Source organism: Symsagittifera roscoffensis, chromosome 3, assembly GCF_963678635.1.
Source record: "Symsagittifera roscoffensis chromosome 3, txSymRosc1.1, whole genome shotgun sequence".
Lineage (NCBI taxonomy): Eukaryota > Metazoa > Xenacoelomorpha > Acoela > Convolutidae > Symsagittifera > Symsagittifera roscoffensis.
Genome location: NC_087064.1, coordinates 30,224,884 through 30,250,976, shown reverse-complemented (window position 1 = coordinate 30,250,976; position 26,093 = coordinate 30,224,884). Strand labels below are relative to the sequence as shown.

The 26,093-nt window shown below is 35.2% G+C and overlaps 1 protein-coding gene across 2 annotated transcripts in view; it reads left to right on the top strand.

Annotated features, from left to right (window-relative positions):
* The window catches only part of LOC134841922 (dynein axonemal heavy chain 12-like), an 83,696-nt gene that overhangs the window by 32,975 nt on the left and 24,628 nt on the right, over positions 1-26,093 (top strand). For both annotated transcript variants that reach the window (XM_063858004.1, XM_063858003.1), the window contains 9 exons: positions 17,894-18,202; positions 19,218-19,375; positions 19,693-19,831; positions 21,227-21,393; positions 21,812-22,004; positions 22,152-22,294; positions 22,756-22,896; positions 24,126-24,386; positions 24,656-25,010. In XM_063858004.1, the coding sequence (XP_063714074.1) occupies positions 17,894-18,202; positions 19,218-19,375; positions 19,693-19,831; positions 21,227-21,393; positions 21,812-22,004; positions 22,152-22,294; positions 22,756-22,896; positions 24,126-24,386; positions 24,656-25,010 (1,866 nt within the window). The remainder of the gene's footprint in view (positions 1-17,893; positions 18,203-19,217; positions 19,376-19,692; positions 19,832-21,226; positions 21,394-21,811; positions 22,005-22,151; positions 22,295-22,755; positions 22,897-24,125; positions 24,387-24,655; positions 25,011-26,093) is intronic.

The window sequence follows — 26,093 nt, the reverse complement described above, 5'->3', positions numbered from 1 at the left end:
AACCCAATTTGAGAAAACGCGTCTTAAGTTTCAAGTTTAACGCGTTTGGTCCGGAAAATTTAAATCAGCACTGTAGTCATTACACGCAGCATCATAAAACTAAAAAGAAATAGAAACAAAAGTAAAAAATCTGTTAAAGTTACTCGAAGCACACAAATACAAAACAGTAATACATTTCAGTTAGTCAAGTAGCACAGATTGTTCCGACCAAAGTCTTAGAAAATATTAACTTTTTTCAAATTAGTGTGGTGTGATGTGATGAACAATCTGCGTGGTGTGATGAAAAATCTGAACACAAAAAAAGACCACAGGCAAATGCGAGAGTCATTGTCAAATAGGCAAATTGGAAAACAGTTCATCTAGGATAATGGCTTTAAAAACGAAAAAAAAATCGTAAAAACAGTTTTAAAAATTTTCACGGCTTATTTTAAACATCAATAAGCTGATGTATCTGTGCACGCTCACCTTATTAGCTCAAAATTAGACCCAAAATCAAAAGTTTTAAACCTGTTTCTCTCAACATAGAAATTTTTTTCAATTCTTTTCAATGCTCGAATCGCGACTGAAAGAGCTTTAATATGATATATCACTCCACTCACTCCGATTTTGGTTGTGGTACCCGATGTTGCGTAGAAAACAAGAAGAAAAAACCGAAACACTCCCGAATACAAAGTTGCTCCAAAATTTTCAAATGGTCGGAACAACCGGCCAATCAGGAGAAGTTATTTAAACGCTAACTTTTACATTGTTTTAAATACTGGAATAAACGTATTATAAACCCGTTTTAAACAATACTTGTTTCAAACATTGCAACCCTGTGCACGGTAAGATGAAACTGTTTCTTATGAATAATGAAAATTTGAATGACCCGCTAATTAAACTCAATTCACGACCCAACTTTAGACTCAAATACAGGCGTTTTCGGTTCAATGCTCAATATTCCTGAACGGATTAACCAGAACAATTTCTGCCAAGTGAGCTAATGGGATCACGACTTTTTTAATCAATAATGTAAAAGAACTTCAAGCGTTCAAAATTAGCTGTAAATAACAACTGTATATACTGAAGCATTATTAGAATAATGAATGAGCGATTCATTTGTGCAGATTTGAGAGATGCATCTAGTTGCGATTTTAGTAATGACACAATATTTTATGCTAGTTTTTTTATTATTTTCAGCAGCAAGATTGACTAATGGATTAGTTTTTGGCTTCACTTTTGTCTGATCGTTTTGTTTTCTTGATAAGAGGGTCATCGATTTATCCTTATACTAATTGTGGGTTAAAATTGCATTGAGTTATTTATATGCGGGTGAAAATTGTCGTCATTTGGCATTGTCTCGGCGTAAAAAGTAGGGAGTGATAAGATGCGGGTCAAAGACCGTGACGTGAAGCTGTAGAACACCGACAAAATGGTGTTCTACAGGTTCAGTCATGACAATTTTCACAATTTTTGTATGTTTTCGTTTAAAAAAATTGTGTTTAATTTTTTTTACATCATTTAACTACCTTTTTTGAGGCTTTTGATTTTTGGTTTTTTGTTGATAAAATTGGCGTCATAGTGTTAGGACTTTTTGATTTAAAAAGATGGCTTTTTTTGTAATTTTTATGGTTAGTTTTATATGATTTTTTTGCTTAGTTTTATGTCATTACTCAATTGTTTTATAAATCCGTTTCTTTTAAGAGCAGTTTCTTAAAACGTAGGTTATGAGTCTCTGTGTTAAATTACTAATTATGGTCATGGATAAGTATATTTATACACTACATTTTGGGTGTTTAATTTTTTAATGAAAGAAACTTGGTGGCTTATCATGTAGCGATTCCAGTTTCTTGCAGTAATCAAATCTAAATCTCTCGTATCGTTTATCATCGAGTCGTTTCGACAGTGGTAGATTAGTCTAAAATTGAAGATAGAAACACATTTTAATTAATATGAAATAAATACTTTAAATTTGTTGATTTGAAATGACGGAACAACTTCAACTTAATCTTTTTTCCCTATCAGGTTGGATTGTTATCTTATTTTTAAACATTTTTTCTTATTTAGTTTGCGAGCTGAATCCGTGTATAGCCAAATCTGTCAAAGTGATGGTCTTCTTTGCCTCGTCTACTCTCCCTTGTACGCTGGAGACTTCTAGCTCTGCTTGCCGGATTTACTTAAAATTATTTTGATTAAAGTTTGTAACTTAATCGATAAAAATCTTGACTCTTTTTTCGGTTTTTTTAATGAAAACCCTCAGAGTCTATTTATTTTATAAAGGGAAAAGATAAATAAAATTTTACAGAAAAAAGGAAATATTTGATAAAAAATTTGATTAAAAAAGAACTGAGATCTCAACTTGTCCGTAAAGTTAAACTGATGCTAATAAAAAGAATTTGGCCGGTCTACTGAAGAGAATTTCTCCTGACTCAGACCTTGCTAAAATCAGCTTTTTTATCATTAACTTATTCCCACAGAGCTTTTCCTGGTAATATATTACAATAGGTGGTAGGATCAAATTTTAATAGCTGCATCGCTTTTTGTTATTCTTCGCACATTATTCAAAAATTATTTCAAAGCTAAATTTTTAGGCAAAAGATGCGTAAAATTTGGAATTTTGAATAGCATTTCATTTGGCAGAGTGATGTATTTAGAAAACCTATCTTAGTCTTAATACAAGTGATTGAAAATGAAATGACTATATTATGCATTATAGTTCTCAAATTTAATAGATGCACTATACTCAAAATTACCACCTATTGTAAAATATCACCCTTTTCCTTCTCTTATCAAGGGCGTCTTCGTCAGTTTCCGCAGTTGATTTTTGCAAGTAAAAATTTATCATACTTTCATCCCGGGGACTCGCACACATTTTGCACCTGCGTTTTTAAATTCAAAAGTTCTCTGAGAACTCATAAAAATAATAGAAAGTTATCGCCGTATTGTCTGCTTTTCAGGGCAGATAAAATTAAGCAGTGAGAGTAAGACATTCTGTCTCTTATTAAATTTGCCTGAAAAAAGTCTGATCTTATTTTGTATACAAATATAAGAATAGCGATAATTAAAGGTGTAGTTGAATTCTACAAATTCTACAACATGCTTTATCAACATTTTATAGTACAATTTACAGCAAATTGAGTCAGCTAGTTTGATCCATGATCTAGCAGAGCACAAGTCAAAGACACGGTGGTTTGGTTTCTCTTGCCATCGTTTTCCGCAGCGGCAGTTAGTCATGGAACAAATTAAAAAGTATTTGTGATGGCTCGGCTTATAAGGTTTAATGAAAGTTTTTTTTTTAAAATGATTACTCTTGAGGGTGTTCAAGCAAATGCACTGTACTAGCCGTAATTTTTTGGCAATTATCGCGCTTGATTGACGTTTGAACTCTGCATTTGAATCTTTTAATGCAGAACTCTCAGCCTTTATCCCAATTTTATATAATTATCGGCAATCGCAGTTTTTCGGAAGTGAAATTTGGAAATTTCAAAATTTAAACAACGTTAAGCATTTTTCAAACAACTGTTTTTAAAAATACCTTCTATACTTTTTACACAAATCTTTTGGGCTTTGCTCTTCTGCTTTTTGGTTGATTCACTGACTTTTGATCTCCTTTCGTAACTGAAATCTTTCTCGCTTTAAAAGTCACGCGAGAAAGTCAGACATCACTTCGATTTATCACCCGCTATTTGTCAGGCTGAAACAAAACATTAAACACATTGTATTGTCGATCTAGTGGAAGCGAGTTTAAAACCTAAACAGAAGGTATGGCTCGTAGGTGGAAGTTGATCGCAGTTTTGATTGCAATCGAATTCATAACAACAATTGCGCAAGGAACACAAGCAGGAGGAGGAGCTCCACCAGGAGGAGCGCCACCAGGAGGAGCGCCACCAGGAGGAGCGCCACCAGGAGGAGCGCCACCAGGAGGAGCTCCACCAGGAGGAGCACCACCAGGAGGAGCGCCACCAGGAGGATCGCCACCAGGAGGAGCGCCACCAGGAGGATCGCCACCAGGAGGAGCGTCACCAGGAGGAGCGCCACCAGGAGGAGCAACATCAGGAGCGCCACCAGGAGGAGCAACATCAGGAGGATCAGCAACATCAGGAGGATCGGCAACATCAGGAGGATCAGCAACATCAGGAGGATCAGCAATATCAGGAGGATCAGCACCATCAGGAGGATCCAGTCCAAATGGTCCCCCTGGAGCCAATCAAACTACGGGCAAACCCAGCTCTGGTCCACCTGGATCTACCACGCCCCCTGGGCCCGCTCCTCCCCCTGCGCCCGCTCCTCCCCCTGGGCCCGCTCCTCCCCCTGGTGGGAATGTGACCAACAGCCCCAACGCGACCAACAGCCCCAATGGTACAACTGGAGGTGGGGGCGGTGGAGGAGGTGGTCAGGTCATCATAGACGAGGAGTTCTGCTCTCGGTACTACTACAATGTCGCTGGTTATCTCAAGTGTATGTTTGGATTCGCGAATCAAAGCATGATGGCCAACACGAAAAATAAGACGGTTCTTGAGGAGGTTAAAGCTGTGTTCGAGTGCATCAATGGAGTGCGGGAGGCAATGATGAAGCGAGAAAATGGCGGTGATGTTGTGATTGCTAAGCGACAGCTGGATGAATGTGTGAAGAAAAACGGAGCGGGCGGTGGAATCAATCCTAAAAAGCCAGACGGATCTGATGTAAATATTAACGACTACACTAATGATGCACCTGAAATAGTTCCAATTTTCAACTTGTTTTTCATGCTCGCGTTTTCCTACGCGTTCTCGGCTGCAGTTTCACCCGAGGTTAAATAACTTCGGCTTAAAATGTCGATTCATGAAAATAGGCCTCGCTAACAACCAAACATGCATGCAAGGCTTGGAGAACTCAAGGCAATTCTGTCAATGCTGGATTTAAACGATAATTCGAATTCGAACGGTTTCAACTTTCAACCCACGTGAGCCAAATAATCAGTTTTAAACTCAAATCAATCAGTTCAGTTCTGAATAACTAATAGAGCTCGATGTAATCGATAATTTTGATTTGTCCATTTTAATTTGTTGTGATTCCTAACATGAAGCTCACTCGTTTCGTTTGAAAGAAAAATTTTATTGACTACTTTTTTTTAGGTTTCAGTTGACACCATAGAAATCAAAAACAATAAATTCTTTTTTTTCGAAACGAAAAAATTTGTTTTTTTTATGACATGAACACTGTAAAAGTTGGAAACAGAAAATGGTTCCTGTTCAGTTAAATGGGAACGAACTTTCTATTCGATTGTTTTTTTTTCTACTCAAATTAGGGCAACCCCGACGTTCTATTGATTTTTCATAATTAGGTCCCGTTTTAAGTTCCTTTTTGTTCGACTTGCAAAAACGGACAATCATGATTCGAGTTCAAAAACCTTTGATAGCTTCTCTGCCACTCGTAGAAACCTAATTTGTTGCTATTAAAAATATTCACTAATGATTTTCGGGCGACGAGAAAACGTGGTCTCTCAAATTTCAATACTCAAATCTTATTGGAGAGGTCTGAAACGGTCTCTCTTTGTACTTTAATTCTTTGTATAGAACCTGGGTACTTATTTTCTGCTTTGCAAAGTGATGTTACAGCTAAATTTCATTGAAACCAAAAAAAAAATTTTTTTGTTCTTCTTTCCTTAATTGAATATTTTCTCTGAAGCTTTCATTTGAAGTTTTCTGAAAAAAAAATTATTCAGCATTTTTGAAATATTTTCAGCTGATGTAATTTTCTCCCTGAAACAGCAGTTTTCTAAAATCTTGTTAATCTTTTTTTCTCGATCTTATTGATTTCTTTGACACTTTTATCTACCCGGTGGCTGAGTTACAGATTTGTCAACTAACAGGCTCATTTGCTTTCTCATTTTTCTCTAATTCGCATAATAACAATGAATGGAGCTGTATGTGTTAAACTGTGCTCAATAATGGCTTTCCCTAAATATAGTTAATGCCAAAATATTGGCAGTAATATCGGTGACCTGGAGCAATTTAATCGGTCATAACTATAGAATTTAGTTAATGTATTGTTCCGACTTTCGATACGAAAGTAACGGAATATTTGTGCTCGGGGTGGGTTTTTTTCTTCAGACAAATTTCGATTTTCTAACTTGCCATTTTTGACGGAATTTTTTCATATCATTCGAAAACTATTGTTGTCCTCAGCTTGAATTTAAAAAGATCTTTCACCTGTGATCATTTTTTTGTAAAGTTATGGGGGTTTAAAGATTGCCATTTTGGCCAATTTGGGACAATTAACGCGCGTTATATTTCGCGCTTTTAACGCGTTAGCGAGATTTATTTTGTCTTAGAAAACGTTCTAAGTTGGTTCAAGGAAGCTTATATGCCATAATTGATTTGTTAATAGGCGCAAAATCTATCACTTTGTACTTAATATGACGTGTGGGGGAATGTTTTTACATTAAATCTCAATTTTTTTCAAAATTTTTTTTCCATTACATTGAAGTTTTTCATCGTATTAATGCTCCATAGACCTTAAAAGACAGTCGGAATTTTTAGGGCTTCGCCCTGATACGAGCAGTCTTGTTTTTTTTGTGAAAAGTTTTTACGAGTGGAAATCAGTGAGAAACTAAAATGTGGCTTCAAAATGAGCAATTTTAGGTTAATTAACTTTGTTCAGATTCGTTGACCGAAAATGATTTTGCCAACAATTTGCGTTAGCAATGAACTCTTATGAAAAAGTATCCAGTTTTTCTGGTTTCCGTTTTCTGAAATGAGTTTCACAGTTTTCGGTATTGAAATTGGCATGTGTTTTTACCACGGGTGAGAAGCTTTGACATGCATCTGTGTTTTCAGGAAATTATTTCAGTAAAACATGCTAAGTTTTCTATGCTTGATATCAATATTTACGATTCCTTTCAGCTGAAAACACGACGAATTTGCTCAAATGCGATAAGGTTAGTAAAAATAAAAAAAATCCTTACTTTGTTTCCTTGTTTCGACCATTGCCAATGGGGAGGAGTTTCGTATTCGGATCTGTTTTAGATTTTCGGATGTGTTTTAGTTTCTTAGTTTTTGTGCTTTCCACGCTACATCAGGCACGAAAAACAATTATAAGAATAGGTTGAGTGATATATCGCTTCAAAGATGTTTTAGTCGTGATTCGAACCACATTTGAAAATTTTAAAAAAGTTGTCGAAGTATCGAGAAAAACGGATGTAAAATTTTTGCGTTCTGGTCCAGTTTCGAGCAAGTAAAGCAATCGAGTAACGTTCGTTTTATATGAAATTTAGTAATATAGTCTAAAAAATTTGATTTCACGAAAAGGAAAACTAGTACTTGGTCTGCAACTGGCTATCCTTATTTTTTTTGTTTTGAATACTTGAAGTAGGTATGAATGTGTGTCTGAAGTTTTTTTTAAAGCCAAATCAGCTGCCATAGGTAGTCATCAGAATTGATCGAGTGGTATATCATATTGAAGCACTTTCAGTCCTAATTCAAATGACATTAACATATTTTATACAAGCTTTCTCAGTGTTGAGAAAAACCCGCTGGTCGTTTTTGATTTTTTTTTAAACTCGAGCGAGTAAAGCCAGCGAGTAACGTTCATTAAACCACAACTAGTCATCGGAATAGGTTGAGTGAGATATCGTTTTAAAGCTTTTCTAGTCGTCCATCGGAAAGCCATCCCAGTGTTGCGAATAACGGGTTTAAAATTTTTGAGTTTTGGTCAAGTTTCGAGCGAGTAAATTTTCTTCTTTTAAATGGTTATTTGCCTCAAAAATTTGAAATTTTTTTATATTGGCAAAATTGCCTCATTTTGCGTAGTTTTTGAAGCGAAAATGTTCTTGAGTCTGAAAATGGTTTTTAAAACTTTTCGCATTTCTTTGAGTTGCAACTATTTTCGCTCAGTGGTTTTTTTTTGCTCGAAGCGCATCTACCCATAGTAAATTCCCCTTGCTTTGCACAATCAGATGTAATTTGTTGTGTTAATGGGTTTGTCTGCTCTTGTATCTTTTGTCTTTATGACTTTTTTTTAAACTTTTTGAATTTCTGTGAGCTTGGCAGATAATTGTTGCCGAATCAGATAGTTTTGGTTTTATTTTATTTTAAGATATATATATATTTTGTATGGAAAGTTGACGTTAAAACGATTCTCTTCAATGATCATCAAGTGATTTGAATCTTTTATGGAATTCATGGATGTGTTTAAATGTTTATTCATAACGTCATTGTAACTCAGATCTGTTTTAGCTTTTCGGATGTGTTTTAGTTTTTGTTTTTGTGCTTTCCACGCTAAATAAGGCAATACAAAAAATTGTAAGAATAGGTTGAGTGATAAATTGCTTCAAAGCTGTTTTAGTCGTGATTCGGACCACATTTAAAAATTATCAAAAAGTTGTCTCAGTGTCGAGAGAAACGGAATTAAAATTTTTGCGTTTTGGTCAAGTTTCGAGCAAGTTAAGCAATCGAGTAACGTTCGTTTTATATGAAGTTTAGTAGTATAGTCTAAAAAATTTGATTTCACGAAAGGGAAATTTAGTACTTGGTCTGCAACTGGCTATCCTTACTTTTTTGTTTTGAATACTTGAAGTAGGTATGAATGTGTGTTTTTATGTGTGTTTGAAGTTTTTTAAAGCCAAACCAGCTGCCATAGGTAGTCATCAGAATTGATCGAGTGGTCTATCATATTGAAGCACTTTCAGTCCTAAGTCAAATGACATTAACATATTTTATACATGCTTTCTCAGTGTTGAGGAAAACCCGCTGGTCGTTTTTGATGTTTTGTTTATACTCGAGCGAGCAAAGCCAACGAGTAATAACTTTCATTGAACCACATTTAGTCATCGGAGTAGGTTGAGTGATATATCGTTTTAAAGCTTTTCTAGTCGTCATTCGAAAAGCCATCCCAGTGTTGCGAACAACGGGTTTAAAATTTTTGAGTTTTGGTCAAGTTTGGAGCGAGTAAATTTTCTTCTTTTAAATCGTTATTTGTCTCAAAAATTTGAACATTTATTATATTGGCAAAATTGCCTCATTTTGCGTAGTTTTTGAGCCTGAAATTGATTTTTAAAATTTTTCACATTTCTTTGAGTTGCAACTATTTTCACTTAGTAGTTTTTTTTGCTCAAAGCGCATCTACCCATAGTAAATTCCCTTTGCTTTGCACAATGAGATGTAATTTGTACTGCTAATGGGTTTGTCTGCTCTTGTATCATTTGTCTTTCCGACTTTCCTTTAAATTTTTTGAGTTTCTGTGAGCTTGGCAGATAACTGTAGCCGAACCAGATAATTTTGGTTTTATTTTATTTTAAGATATATTTTTTGTTTGGAAAGTTGACATGAAAACGATTCTCTTCAGTGATCATCAAGTGATTTGAATCTTTTATGGAATTCATGGATGTGTTTAAATGTTTATTCATAACGTCATTGTAACTCAGATCTGTTTTAGATTTTCGGATTCTTTTAGTTTTTGTTTTTGTGCTTTCCACGCTAAATCAGGCAATACAAAAAATTGTAAGAATAGGTTGAGTGATAAATTGCTTCAAAGCTGTTTTAGTCGTGATTCGGACCACATTTGAAAATTTTAAAAAAGTTGTCGAAGTATCGAGAAAAACGGATGTAAAATTTTTGCGTTCTGGTCAAGTTTCGAGCAAGTAAAGCAATCGAGTAACGTTCGTTTTATATGAAATTTAGTAATATAGTCTAAAAAATTTGATTTCACGAAAAGGAAAACTAGTACTTGGTCTGCAACTGGCTATCCTTATTTTTTTTTGTTTTGAATACTTGAAGTAGGTATGAATGTGTGTCTGAAGTTTTTTTTAAAGCCAAACAGCTGCCATAGGTAGTCATCAGAATTGATCGAGTGGTATATCATATTGAAGCACTTTCAGTCCTAAGTCAAATGACATTAACATATTTTATACATGCTTTCTCAGTGTTGAGGAAAACCCGCTGGTCGTTTTTGATTTTTTGTTTATATTCGAGCGAGTAAAGCCAGCGAGTAACGTTCATTAAACCACAACTAGTCATCGGAAGAGGTTGAGTGATATATCGTTTTAAAGCTTTTAGTCGTCATTCGAAAAGCCATCCCAGTGTTGCGAACAACGGGTTTAAAATTTTTGAGTTTTGGTCAAGTTTCGAGCGAGTAAATTTTCTTCTTTTAAATCGTTATTTGTCTCAAAAATTTGAACATTTATTATATTGGCAAAATTGCCTCATTTTGCATAGTTTTTGAAGCGAAAATGTTCTTGAGTCTGAAATTGATTTTTAAAACTTTTCGCATTTCTTTGAGTTGCAACTATTTTCGCTCAGTAGTTTTTTTTTGCTCGAAGCGCATCTACCCATAGTAAATTCCCATTGCTTTGCACAATCAGATGTAATTTGTTGTGCTAATGGGTTTGTCTGCTCTTGTATCTTTTGTCTTTACGACTTTTCTTTAAACTTTTTGAATTTCTGTGAGCTTAGCAGATAACTGTTGCCGAATCAGATAGTTTTGGTTTTATTTTATTTTAAGATATATATATATTTTGTTTGGAAAGTTGACGTTAAAACGATTCTCTTCAATGATCATCAAGTGATTTGAATCTTTTATGGAATTCATGGACGTGTTTAAATGTTTATTCAAAACGTCATTGTAACTCAGAATGAATTATATTTAAAGTGGATGTTCAAGTTTATTTTTTGCTTATAGTCCTTTTGTAATAATTATGAATTTTTTAAATGTAATATTTATGAATCTTTTTAGGATATATATGGCAAAAACTAACAACTTAACAGCGTGATAATTAATTTGCAGGTACTGATGTTCGGTATAACCATTTGTTCAACTAATAGTTTAGCCAATCAGCTTGCAAGGTTTGTTAAAGCAAGATTTGTTAAACAGATTTAAGTTATAGCCAGTTGGTTAAACAAATTTGGTTCAAAAAATACCTTAATCAATTTTCAGGAACACTTTTTGAGTCTAATGAAGGTCAAAACACCAATTAATTGTTCCACCAAATCTTTACTTAATGATTTGGTGGCAATTTTGTCTGTTTAAGACACTTTGGTAGCGCTTGAAAAGTTTCGCGTGTCTTAAAACATCGAAACATCCAACATTTTAAATAAGAAAGAGGGGCCTTATAAGTTGTTTCATCATTGTTTAAATGCAACAATGTTTTAACTTACTTTTTTTTGCCAAAAATATTTTTTATTGGCTTAGAGGTAAAAAATGGTTGCAATTGTTTAACTGAGGATTAATGCTTGAAGTTTCGATACAAGTGAGTGATGGTTTTCTAGGTCCATCGGAAGATATGAATACCAGATTATTGAAAATAGTTTTGTATCATCAATGAGCCGTCACCCTGTTTTTTGTAATTTTTCTTAGGTTTTCCTAAAATAGCTAAAAGCAGACTTTACACGTAAATGCTCGCAGACTTCTACACTTAACTTTTCGTGCCCAAAAAATGCGTTTTTAAAAATCTTAAAACATGATGCCGAGTTTCTCAAATTTTGCGATTCAAGAAGAGTCAAGTGAAAATTCGATGAACTGTTATTTAAATATAAAGGCGAAGCTAAACAGAAATAAAATTGGCAAAAGGTAGCTCTAAAAAGCCTTAAAATAACATAGCACAAAAAAGCACAGAAACATCAAGTTGAATTTTTCATTGCGCTTACACGTTGAGCATCAAAGATAAGTGTGTAAGATAAGTGCGCGCATAATTCAGTCTAGCTACTTAAAAATTTCCAGTTTTTTTAGCAGTGTAAAATCTTCTTAAGTCGGTGTGAGGTTTAATACGCTTTTATACTTGAGTTTAGGGGGTCGATATCTTCAAAGGTTATTACAACCTTAAAAAAATAAAATTTCGATAACCTTTGGACAAAACTTTGCCCTAAAATGTTCTACTCGCATTGAAAAAATGGTCCCACTGTTACGGTCAAACGCACAAGCTCTGTTGTTAAGTAGTACAATTTGGTGAAAAAAAAACGTTAAACTGAAAAATCCCAGGAAGTTAAATCAAAAGTCCTCCAGATTAGTAAAGTTTTTTGAACTAAAAATTCGATTTTTTATTCAAACTAAGTTGATTTTTCCAGTTTGGTTAAAGCAAACACCACTCCAGAGACTTTAAAAGGCAATCGGATCATTCAAGCTTCGTCGTGATACGAACCATCTTGTTGGTCCGACTTTCGATAAGAAAGTAACGGAATGCTTGTGCTCGGTGTGGGTTTTTTTCTTCAGACAAATTTCGACTTTGTAACTAGCCATTTTTGACGAAATTTTTTAATTTCATTCGAAAGGTATTGTTGCCTTGAGCTTAAATTTGAAAAAAAAATAATTTACCTGTGATAATTTTTTGTAAAGTTACGGGGGTTTAAAGATTGCCATTTTGGCCAATTTGAGACAATTGACGCGCGATATATTTCCGTCAATATATATCGCGCGGAGAGCTAATCTGTCTTAGAAATTGTTCCAAATTGGTTGAAAGAAGCTTATTTGCCATAATTGATTTGTTACAAGGAGCGAAATCTATCCCTTTGTACTTTATATGGCGTGTGGGGGGATGATTTTCATTAAAAATTTTCAACTTTTAGAAGAAAAAAAAATTTTCATTTTGTTTTATCTCATTTTGTTTTATTTCATTTAATTTTTTAATGTAATTACTGGTCCATAAATCTTAAAAAGCAGTCCGAACAATCAGGGCGTCGCCCTCATACGAGCAGTGGCGTGTTCATATTTCTAATCAAAAGTTCATATAAACAAATCAACAACACTCTAAGCACCAAATTTTTTATTTCAAATGAAGCTTTCGTCCAATTTCATAGCTTGCCGTTGGGTTAAACGACGTGCAATTGGTAAATGAAAACAAAATAATTTTAATCAAGTTAAATAATTTCAAAATCTAAATATTTTGAAGTCAACGAATTCAGTTCTTTCAAAGTTTGTAAAATTCAAACCGCTCACGTTTACCTCTGTTTGCCAAACATGAAAATACAAAAGTAGAGAAATTGAATTCTCGGATCAATTGAGCAATCTCCCCCCCCCCATTCTCGCATAAAGCGCCTTTTTTGTGCCCAAATAGAAAAAAGCAATTTTTTATGTGCTGCGAGAACAGTTTTTGATATTCAAATACAAGGCTAGAGCACCAACCCTGGTAATTCGCTTTGCTCGATCAGGCAATGGTCGCCCCAATAAAAATTTCCAAAAAAATTGAAATAAATTTGGATTTTTTTCTTTTTCAAAACTTTTCTCGACACTCATATAAAATAAACTTCAGTCGGTCAATTGGTTGCGTGATAGGAACATTAACCATCTACTTGCGTTTGCTGAACTTTTTCCGTAGCGTTTTACCGTTTTTGCTTGGGGGAGATAGCTCAATTGGTCATTACGGGGGGGGGGGGGGGGATTGCTCAATTGATCCGAATTCTCTGCCTAAAAATTTTGATGCAAATCTTCTTGAAAATAAATAATCCGTTTCATTCTGAAATGCCGAGTTTCAACAAAAAAGCAAATTTCAACAAAAAAAGCGGAAATATCATAAGTTTTAAACTGATCAAAAACTGGGTCTAGTCAATAGGCAAAATCTTAGCATGCATTCAATAATCCGAATCAAATGATCCGATTTTCTACAAGAAAATCGATAAAATTTCATTGACATTTTAGCTCATTCGGTTTCAATTTTATCTTTTGTCCTTTAAAAAGCCTTTAGCAAATAATTTAGTTAGCAGTAAGCTGGCTATAGAAATTGCGCCTTCGTTATTTGGTTATGCAATAACACTGGGGTCTTATGCGTTAAACGGCCCAAAATTAGTTAAATAGTCAGAAATTTTATTTCAAATTGAAAACACGTAATCAACATACAATTACTTCAGTTATTACATATTATACGAGCCAATCAGGATTAATCTCAGTATCAATCGAAATGGTTGACCTAGTTGCTCGAATTTGATTGGCTAATATTAGCCAATCAGGATCAGTTTCAGTTTTAGTTTTCATTTTGCTTCAATTTTGATTTTTGGGCCGTTTAACGCATAAGACCCTAACACTGATAGAAAACTATACACAGCAAACTTTCTGAAAAATTTAATGGCGATTTTGATTCTTGCTTTTTGATTCTTGCCTTATTCGATAACAAACAACATCCGCCGTCTTCTAGGGTCAAAACATGCACAATTTTGCGCCTGAAAGTCATATTTTGAGTCAGAAGTTGTTCGACTTCCTGTATGGATTCCAACTACTTCAGTGGAAGAAATCTGACATTCAGTTGTTTACTACAAACCACTTTTGAAAATGATTAAACTAGTCATTTTCGGCATTCTAATTTTGAATGCTTACTGCAAAGAACTCAAAACTTACAGCATACCATTTAAACCCCAAATTATGCAACCCGCAAAACCTCAAGCAAGCGCAACTATTCTTCAACCAGTGAAAACTGTTATTGGTAAACTTTTCGATTTCGTGTATCAAATTTTTGACCCCCCTCGTTACACAGTTGAGGCATGTCTGGAAAAATCACAGATAATGTCGGTCCATCAATGCATGAAGAGTCGTCTAGCCGAGCTGAAGAACAACTCGGAAAACGAAAACGACTTAGAAAAGTACTTGAAGGGAGAAAAGTTGCTCAATTGCTCTCATTCTGTGATCGTTGCCTATTCTGAAATGAATTTCAGCTCAAGCGATTCGAGTTTGTTCAAAAAAGCTGTGAAAAAATGTGCTGGAGAGCTCTAATTACTGAGTTAGAAGTCAGTCTTTTTTTATGAAAAAAAAAAGAATTTGCGAATCGTTGTCCATTTCTGGGTTGATATTATCATTATCAGATTATGAAGTACTTCTGAGTAACGATTTTCTTCTTTCGAAAATATTTTAGTGCAATGAGTTCAATTTAAATAATTCAATGACAAATGATTTCTAATGCTGTTGGTTGCACATTTTGAAGTCAACCTTTAAGACAACTGATCTTTTATTGTAAATTTGCCAATTGAATTCAAATCTGTTGTCGCTTTTTTCTTCGGCTCTTTGGGTGTTTTTCCTTTACTTCTTAAGTTATCAACCCTAAAAATAGTGTCTGCGGAGGCTGGATTTTTGTTGCAAAGTAGTTTGCTTCAATAAAGTAACCCCTGCCAAAATTGAGGCCCTCTTGTTGTTCCGACTTTCGATACGAAAGTAACGGAATATTTGTGCTCGGGGTGGGTTTTTTTCTTCAGACAACTTTCGACTTTTTAAATAGCCATTTTGGACGGCAATTTTTTTATATCATTCGAAAGCCATTGTTGTCCTGAGCTTAAATTTGAAAAGATATTTCACCTGGGATCTTTTTTCGTAAAATTATGAGGGTTTAAAGATTGCCATTTTGGCCATTTTGACCAATTTGGGACAATTAACGCGCGATATAATTCGCGCTATTAACGCGTAAGCGGAGATTTAATCCGTCTTATAAATCGTTCCAAATTGGTTGAACGAAGCTTATTCGCCATAATTGATTTGTTACAAGGAACGAAATCTATCTTTTTGTACTTGAAATGGCGTGTGGGGGGATGATTTTCATAAAAAATTTCAAATTTTAGAAAAAAAATTTTCATTTTATTTTATTTCATTTAATTTTTTATGTTATTACTGATGCTCCATAAACTTTAAAAGGCAGTCGGAACATTCAGGGCTTCGCCCTGATACGAGAAGTCTTGTTCTATTTGATTTGCTATGGTTTTGCCTCGTGGTTCTTATTTAAAATTGATTATTGAAACGTTAATATATCCTGCAAAATTTCTGCAAAATGTGGCGTTTTTTCAAATTTCCGAGATAGCAAGCTATATAATGTGCTATACTGCCTTAATTAGATGACAGATGTAATCGATTCTGAGATGTGTTTGCTTTGCTATTTCTTATAGAGTGATTTTAGATAGAGTACACCGATTGGGATCAATTGAGCAATCTCTCCTCCCCCCATTCTCGAGTATGGGGAGATAGCTCAATGGGTACTTGGGACATGTTTATCACCACTTGAAAAAATTTGAATGATATAAAATCATGAATCAGAGTCTCCAACGAATGTGGAACGCCAAATTTTGTAATACCAAAGCTCAAAAATGCAGCGAAGTAGAGAGAGAGAGAGAGGGGGGGGGGTTGTCACATCATATATTTTCGGCAGATAAGTTCGTGCAACTTCTTAGTCCAAATAATGATCCTATTAAAATACTGGTAAAACAATTAGTGTTTAAGACAATGCGTTTTCCATTCTTTCTAAAAGCGGTCTGGCTGCAAAAATTCAATTTTCACAATAAAAATTGGATAAAGCGACTCTTTTTCTGCAGTCACTTTCTTTGAAATTCGGAACAATAAAACACCGGGGCTAAATTACAATCGATGCTGAGAACACTAGTAGGCTATTGCAATTGATTTTATTTTTAACAAATAATTTTTGACGATTTTTGTAACATCGGAAAGATATTTATACCTTGAGCTCAAAAGCAAATCATTATATTTGACACTGGCAAGCTGAGATAGTTATTGCACATTTTCTACCAGTTTTTTTTGAACGGATAGCGTTTGTGGTGAATTAATTTGGTTCAGATATCATTGCAAATTGAATTGAGTCGAAGAACATAGTTATATTAATGTACTGACAGCGCCATCAATATCACTTTGCTATTCAGACAGCGTGGAAGATGAAGAGGGTCTTTTCTGTTATACACCCCCCACCCTAAATGAATAAATTTGGCAATTCAAATTTTGAGTTGAAATTGAAGGCGCGAAGCGAGTGAAACTAAATACCACTCGCGTGCAATTAGAAGCTGCTCGATTAGGAAACCTAGTGATAAATTTGACATATACTTTTGTTTCCTAATCGAACAGCTGCTAATTGCACGCGAGTGATATTTAATTTTTTGTTTCACTCGTTTTCGCGCTTTCAATTTCAACTCGAAATTTGAATTGTCAAATTTGTTCATTTAGGGGGGTATAACCCAAAAATACCCGATGAAAATTTTACATTCTGCGGGGAGTGTGATTTACTACTATGCGACGAAATTTTCAAGAAAATTTCGTCGCATGCTTTAAATTTTTTTTAATCTGTTTTAAATTTTTTTAAAACAGAGCAAGTTTTAAATTTTTTTAATCTGTTTTGTTTGAAACACTACTTAATATGGGTTAAATAGCAGTCGGAACATTCGCAGTTTGGTTCCATTGTCTCATTAATTAGATAGTTTAAGTTAATTTTAACTTTGCTTGTGTAAACGAAGTGCAAGCTTGCCTTAGTGGTAAGTTTTGATATCGCAGTTGTTCGGAGCAGAAAGTAATTCAAAATCTCGGCAATTTGCCTAAGAAGCTTTTTAAACTTATAAAATTTTCAAAGAAAAAACTCCGATGCAAAGAGAATCTGAAAAAAATTGCGATAACCCGTATCAAACTCACTTGGCGTTGCAGATATTACACTCGCGATAGCATATGTTACAATTGCAGATGGCATTGCAGACACTGGCATTGCAGATGTTGCATTTTTTTTCTCGTAAATAAATTTCACAGATTTCATTGCGTGACGTCATATGCATGCAGTACACGTGCATCCTGTTTCATTCGTTCAGGGGTCTATTAATACCTTTATGGATTCCTTAATGGTGTTTTTTCAATATAAACGCAGTAAAATGAAATTTCTTTGTGTTTATTTGTTTTCCTTTTTCAAAAGTTAGCTTTCAGTTTAATTTTTTTTTCAGCTCAGTTCCCGGTTTTTACGATCAAACGATGTCGCTTTGATGAATTTTATTCATAGAGGGTGAAAACACAAATTTGCTGAAAATTTTTGGCGGCAATCAGTCGAATAATATTCATTTTAACATTTGAAGCTATCTAGGTTTAATTTTGTTTTTTGTTACAGTGCTTTCTATAATTTCAAAATCTATCTTACGAGACACCTCTGCTTAGACTCATAACGATGAGTTATGTATCAAAGACAAATTGTTAGTTTTTTCTCTAATTTCAGTCGTGGGTTCCGGTCAGTAAGATCAACTTGGTTAAGTCCCTGATGAACCTGGTTGAGATTCTGATGAAACCCCACTTGGAAGAAGAGAACAAAAAGAGTGTCCGACAGTGGCTCATCAGCAACTTCCTCTTCGCTCTTACCTGGTCTGTCGCCGGATGTCTGGACCTGTCCAGTCGGGATAAATTTGACGAGAGATTCCGAGCTCTCATGAGTGGAAAAGGAGATGACGTCCCGGCGATTCCGAATGCCATCGGAAAGCTCGACATACCGTTCCCTGATAACGGAACTGTCTTTGAATATGTTTATGAGGTAGGAACATTTTATAACTGTGTTCAGAGAACAAATCTAACAACCCCAACTTTGTTCATAATTATGTGTTACCTGTATGTGTAGGGTTACATTGGATGCAGTTTTTTCTCTTACATTTCTGAGATCTACATATCTCAATAAATTTTTTTCTTCTCACATGTTATTTGTTACATGTCAAGTTAAGCTGGCGAGGCATTCGGCGTGCGCATTATACGTCATATTTGAAAATCCGTACTGTTAATTTCGTTTGAAGTGCTTTATTCTAGAATTTATTCTCACAGTTAGTTTTAAAACAGGAAAATGATGAAGATGAAGAGACTGTAGCTGAGGTTAAGACGCCCAGGTCTTCTAGGTCCACTCCTGAGGTGCCAAGATACCATAAACATTACCTTGCTACTTTTCGCATTTCATCCTATTTTTAGATTTCAATTAAAAGCCACTTCATAATTAGTAAAGATCAAAAGAACCACAAGTATGAAATACAGAACCATAACCAGATCTGCAATGAAAATGTGAAAATGAGTGATTTAGGGATATTTAATTTTGATGATACTCTTGAAAAAATTCTTCAGATCTGCATTCTGCCTAAACTTATCTTAGATACAGGCGCGGATCTAAGATTTTTTTCGAGGGATGGGGGGCAGTTCAGATTTAAACATAAAACTTAATCTACTTTTCTTTAAAAAAAGATAAAATGATTTTCTAAGCTTTGTCAAATTCTTTGAACGCAGCATGCAATTTTGTTGGGAAAACCGCCAAAAAAAATCAACTTTGTCCAAAAATTGCTGTTTTTGGTGCGTGCTACCCTTAAGTTTAGTGTATATTGGGTTGTATGGTTGTTCGACCAAAAGTGGATATCGTAAACTAGTAACATCCCTGAGAGGCTGGGGCGTCCCCCATAGATCCTCTACTGCTTAGATATAAATAACTTTCCTACCTTGCGAAAACCTTTCCCTCTCCATATTTAGAATAAAGGTCCTCTCATCACTTCAAATTAAGTTTATTTTTCAAACAGTGCAAAAACAAAGGCAGATGGATGCACTGGAATGAAACTATCAGAAGCATCGAAGTCGGAGGTGCGGATTCGAACACCCCACTTCACGAAATACTGGTGCCGACTGTCGACACTGCAAGGGCCTCTTTCTTGGCAGACATCTGCATCAAAAACGACAAGTAATTTAAATTGAAATCTGTCTCCTCTTGATTTTTGAAAGACTAAAATAAAGATTTGAAATATAGTCGAAGAATGAACAAAAAAGCGCTTGTAGAAAAAGCTTTTTTTTTCACAAAAAAGTGCATTAAATTTCTGTTCGTAATTTCTATGTCACAGTTCAGATTTAATTTGTTATAATAATGAGTTACATGAAAAGTTAGTCAAAAAAGTTCATGATTTTTTTGCTAGATTCAAAAGGAGTAAATCTGATCTTAGCCAATTTTTAGACTAAGAATTCAGATAATAATTTAACTACCTTTGTTTTTTTTGCTTTTAGGCCATTGCTGTTTGTGGGTCCCACTGGAACTGGTAAATCTGTTTACGTGAAAGACAAACTTCTTAACGGATTGGACAAGGAACAGTACTTGCCTCTGTTCATCAACTTTTCTGCGCAGACAAGTGCAAATCAGACACAGGTGAACGAAGTTCTACTAGCTGAAAAATTGTACAGAATTTTAAACATTAAGGGCAGCTCTGATTAAGTTTTTTTTCGTGAAATGGGGGCGGGAGGGCGGCTTTTCAACAAAAAATTTCTTTCTTTTGTTATTACCAAGTTGACACACTGAGCTCTCCAGAAATTGAAAAAAAAACACAGCTTAAGGCAAAATGTGATAGATGTGGTGTGGTTGATAAGCGGCGCCACATTTTGCATGGTCCATGGTTCTGTTTTCACAAGATTTATAGACAAGTTTTTTACTAAAAATTCTCAATTTGTACTTCTGCTATTTTCATTATAAACATTTTTTTTTTTTCGTTTTTTTTTTCGACCATTTGAAAAATGGCGAGGAACTTTGTCTTGTGTTTTGGTTTTTTCTTTTTGTTTTTCACGCAAAATCAGGTACCAAAAAGAATCATCAGAATGGGTCGAATGATACATCATATTAAAGCACTTTCAGTCGTGATTTGAACAACATAAAAAAGTTTTGAATTTTTTTTCAGTGTTAAGAAAAACCGGTTTAAAATTTTTGATTTTTGGTCTAACTTCGAGCAAGTAACGTTCTTTATTTAAATAAAAACTGCTGGAAATTGGTCAATTGAGCTAAAACTTGATTTTATTTTTAAAAAATTACCTGTGAAAGTTTCATTGAGCGCTGCCTTGGCAATCAAAGTTTTCAAAAAGTTTCAAACATTATCGTGGATAAAAATTTGTTTATTTTTGTTTTTGTTTGTTTTTCATTTTTTGAAAATAATTGTTGTCAACTTTTCCAAAATATCTAATTTTATAAGCAGGGGCGGACCCCCCCCCCCCCCCCCTCAGGGATTCGACCCCCTGCCGACCCAAAGGGTCCCCCCTTTGATACTTTTTCAGAAATCCATTTTTGGCCGACCGACCCTAAAATTTTTCTAAAGGCGCCTTTGGCGCCAATATATACTAACTTTGAGGGGGAGCGCGCGCCAAAAAAACGCGATTTTTTTTGTCAAAATTTTTCAAAGTGCCCAAAAACGGCTTTTTTGACTGTTTTTTCAAAAATTTGCCTGCGGCGCAGAAAATTTAGCCCAAAATAGGGGCAAAAAAGTGCTTTGGGAGAGCTCGAAAAATCAATTTGCTCGACCTAAAAAAAAGGTCGTCAAAATTTTCGAATTTTTTTTGAAAATCCGCCCCCCCCTCGAGAAAATCCTAGATCCGCCCCTGCTTATAAGCGTTTTGATTGTTTTCTCATCACACCTCACACAAAAAAAAACGACACTAAATTGAAGAAAAAAAAATGTTTTTTTTTTATGAATGTGGTCGGAACATTCTGTGCTACATGCACAGCAACCGGCTATCCGTATTTATTTGATCGATTTTTTGCTCAAAAAATGTTTCATAGGATCTAATCATGACTAAGCTGGACAAGAGACGTCGAGGAATCTTCGGTCCCCCGATTGGCAAGAAGACTGTCATCTTCGTAGATGACTTGAACATGCCTCAGCTGGAGATCTACGGAGCTCAGCCTCCCATCGAGTTGCTCAGACAGTACTTCGACCACGGAAATTGGTAAGTTTGTGACTATTTATGCCAGGCAGTTGATACCTTTATTATGGAAAATGTAAGAAAAAAGATGATTTATTGTGGAACTAAATATTATTGCGAAAGTTTTTGAAACTAATGAAAAAAACTAGCAGATATTAAAAATGAACAAACAATAAAATGAAACAAATACTCTTTGTAAACTCATTTTTGCTCATGGAACATCAAGCTGATTTGTCTGCTGAATCTTTTCATAGGAAGGTATTCTAACGCAGACCAACTGCTTACGATTGAATTTGTTTATTTTCCGATTTTGTGTCTAGCCCTTTTCTCCAGTATACCAAAGCATCAGACTTTAAAGCATGGTCCTCAATTCTGATTATAACTTAATTGATATCCATAGGCACTCGCCAAGTTTGATCACAGCTACTTTTATTTTGTTCAGGTACGACAGAAAGGACTGTTCCAAACTGCAACTAGTGGAGATTCAGTTCGTGTCTGCCATGGGTCCCCCGGGCGGAGGCAGGAACCCAGTCACTGCCAGATTCCTCAGACACTTCAACATAGTGTCCATCAACCCATTCGCAGATGAAGCCATGACCAGGATCTTCACTAAACTCACAGACATCTACTTCAAGGTTGCCCGGAATTGTCAATCAATTTTGTTCCTTTTCTTCTTTTTATAACATGTATTTGAGGACTTTAAGTGATTGCGAACAACATTGAAGCATTCGAAAAATACTCGCATTTTTAAACTGTAACAATGAAAACTTTTTTTGTTCTAGAGAGAGGAATACTCGCCCGAGTGGCTCACTATCGGACACAGCATGGTGGCGGCCACTATGGAAGTTTACAAGCAGGCCATGGCCAACCTCCTCCCCACTCCTGCCAAATCTCACTATGTCTTCAACCTCAGGGATTTCTCCAGGTCAGTTTTACACATAAAAAACTGTTTTTTCTTTACAATCTGAAAACTTTGAAAAATATGCTGCGTAATCTGAAATCGATTTTGATGTACTAGTTCTGACATGTGACAAATAGTCAGTCGCTTTACACTTAAAAACGGGGAAAAGTTTTGATTTAGTACCAAAAAAGGCTTTCCGGTATCTTTCTTTTAAAAAATTTCTATGAGGTAGAAGATTTTGAAATCTTAAAAAAAAGATATTAGGCTCTACAGAGAACAACTGTGACAATATGAATAAGTTTTGAAGACTTTTAAAGACCTCCATAGCTTGAGCGGTTTCTCAGATACACATCTAAATATCATAAATATCAAATCATTACCATCTCATTGTACCACGGAGTATGAATTTAATTATATGTGAGTTGTTTAGCGCGAAAAGTTTTGAAGTGACGGGGGTAAGTTTAACAAAAAAATTTTCTTTTCAGGGTGATCAATGGAGTGTGCACAATAAAGAAACTGAGAGTGGATAATAACAAGAAGGTGTTCACCAGACTGTGGGTACATGAGGTGTTCAGGGTGTTCTATGACAGACTTATCGACGCTCAAGACACCGAATGGCTATTCGGGTAAGGAGACGAAATAAATATTCTCGCATGTTATAAATTAGTTTTTTAATTTTAGTGTTGTGCAGAAATTGTAATCTCACAAAAAAATTGTTAGATGTTGACTTTGCGTTTGATTATCAATGTAAGGATCAAAACTGATGTTATTTAACTTCATTCGTAACCTAAAAGAAGGTTTTTTAAACAAAAATAGCTGACTTAAGTTAGCTTAAAATTTAGTGTTGTGCAGATAAGTTTGAAAAATGTGTCTTCTCATAAAACATCGCACAAGTTTTAACAGGATTAGCCAGCCGCTGTGCAAGTTTTTCAAAAAAATCTTTTTTTTTCCATATTAAGACGATAAGTCTACATATTATACTATGCCGTCACAACTTATTGATCAGCCGCTCATTTGTTTTAAAATATAAAACTTTCATTGTTGAAATTAAGATGCTGAGTGTTCAGACATTTTACCTAGACTAATTTGAGTTTGAATAACAAAAAATTCAGTACAAGTTTTCTTGACACAGATGTTCTTTTGATATTTTTTCGAATTCGAGCAACAATTAATAGGTCTACATTAGGATACCACATTTTTCCACCTACAAGATTTCTTTGAGGTAATCAAAATCACACCATACGCCATAGTCTTCGTAAGTCGGAAGAATAAATCAGTCCCACTTTGTGAAATCCGTCTCACTTTGTGAAATTCGTCTCACTCATTTTAAAGTGCTGTTTGGGTTAATTAAAGTGGAAATCCAAGTAAACAACCCACAAGGGTTTCAAATATTCGTGATTTCTGCCTTGACCATGTTATAACTCATTTTAAGTTATGAAGTCATTTACCTGATGCTTCTATATCTGTTCTCGACGATGAAAACTTTTCAGTACATTACCCCGTTCTTTTAGACATTAATTTTAACTCCGGTGTTATTAACAAATTACAAGTGTTTGGAAGCTTTCCTGGATAACCAAGCAAAAGTTGCTGCTTTTTCCTCTTTCAAAGGAAAAATTAGAAAATTCGAAATTACCAGCTTTCAGAATTATTGATTGCGCATATCAAAGATTTCAAAAGTGTTGGGTCGCTTTTTCGGACGAATTCGCGCCCCTACAGTATCTGAAATATTTCCGTAAAACAAATTCAGATTGGTTTTTATAAAGAAATGAAGTGTACTATATGAAGAAAAAATAAAGTTAACAACGCTTGGAAGTTGGACAAAGCTAATTGTTCACATCTGTTTCTCTTTATTCAGGTTGACTCGAACCTTAGTCAAGGACATTTTCAAGGACTCGTTCGACAGTGTGTTCGAATGTGTGACGTCTGCAGGAGGCAGAGTGGACGAGGATGACATGCGGAGTCTGATGTTCGGCAACTACATGAACCCAGACGCGGAGGAGGAGGAGCGGTTCTACGAGGAGGTGACGTCATTGGACACTTTTAACAGTGTGGTAGAGCAGCAGTTGGAAGAGTACAACCAGGTCAACAAGACCAAAATGAATCTCGTCATTTTCAGGTAGCCAGCGATATCACAATTGCGGCCAATACTTAAACTTAGACCACTTAAATATCGTAGCCTCTGCTATAACATAACATGAGATTTCACTTTTTCCAAATTTAAATACAAATATGGTTCAGGTCAAAGCAAAATGGTAAAATTTGTGAAGTCAAAAAGAATTTGGTTCAAGTTTATTCAATTACTAAGTTGATTTATTACAATTTCTAAATTTTTCTTCAGAACGATTTGCCTCAAAATAGAACAATAAATTTAAATTTTGAAACCAGATATGTGCTGGAACATCTCTCGAGAATATCGCGAATCGTGAACCAGCCGGGTGGAAACGCACTTCTCGTCGGAGTTGGAGGCAGCGGTCGACAGTCTCTCACGCGACTCGCTGCTTTCATGTCTGGCATGGTCGTGTTCCAACCCGAAATCAGTAAGACATACGGGATGGTCGAGTGGCGAGACGACTTGAAAATCGTCCTGAAGTCGGCAGGTGCACAGGGAAAGCACACGGTGTTCTTAATCACAGATGCACAGATTAAGATGGAGTCTTTTTTGGAAGACGTGGACAATCTGCTAAACACAGGAGAGGTTCCTAACTTGTTCGCTCCCGATGAGAAACAAGAGATTTTGGAGGTAAATTCAAGAAAACATAGAAAGTAGTTATAGATATTGTAGATTCTTTGGATCTGTTAGTGTACGCATTTTTCGCAAAAAACAAGTATTATCGAAATAAGCAATCAATTAGTGGGATTTTGTTGGTCGAAATGGCGAAATTAACCGGAAGAATCTAAATTTTTTCTCTGAGTAAGTTCAGTTTCTCAGAAAGAGTTTTTCTGGATCAAGAGAATATAAAAACTTAAGAACGAAAAACTTAATCGATGCTAAAAGATTTGGCCCTTCCCTATCCCCCGCCCATATATCATTACCAGTTTGACGGTTTTATCCTTGATATCACGGAGAAATTAAAAATTGTATGGAGAAAAATTGTTCTCATTTTTCTATTTACTGTCATATAGAAATCATTACACATAGCGTGTATCTTCATCTCGCAATTTTTTTTGTTTCAATTACTTGATAATAACCAATGCCATGTTAGCTATGCCGCTCTCAATATAAACGGGAACAGATCGAGAAATCTAGGGATGAGGCTATGTCCAGGGCCCTATCTAGGTCCGCAACGGGGGTTTCAAACCCCAAATCCAGGATCAACACTGCCTCAAATGACAGGGGTCTAAGTGTCAACGAAGCCACCAATGTAACTAAATGGCATGAATGACCACAAAACTTTCATTCTTGTCATTTTTTGTTTGAAGCATTTGCTCGAAAAAATTGACGTTGCTAGAGTGCGTGTTTGGTTGTGTTAACGGTGTTGAAGTTCAGTTATTGCATAAATTTGATATTGTTTTCACGTTTTTGATTTCTGTTGTGTCTCATTTCTATGTTTTTCCCGGTTTTGTAATCACCAATGCATGTGCGTTTGTTGAACATGTTTTGTTTCATTACAATAAAATCAGAATGAACGATAAATTGAATATAATGATAAAATATCTATGAAGCTAGGTGTATTAATATTCGTTCCGAACATCGGCCGTCCGCAATGTGGTCATGCCAGTAGAAGCTAACAAAAAATTGAATACAATACATTAGTTTAAGAAAGCATTGGAGACGATGGCGCTGATTGCAACTAGTGGTGCAACATTAGTTCGAAAATAGCCT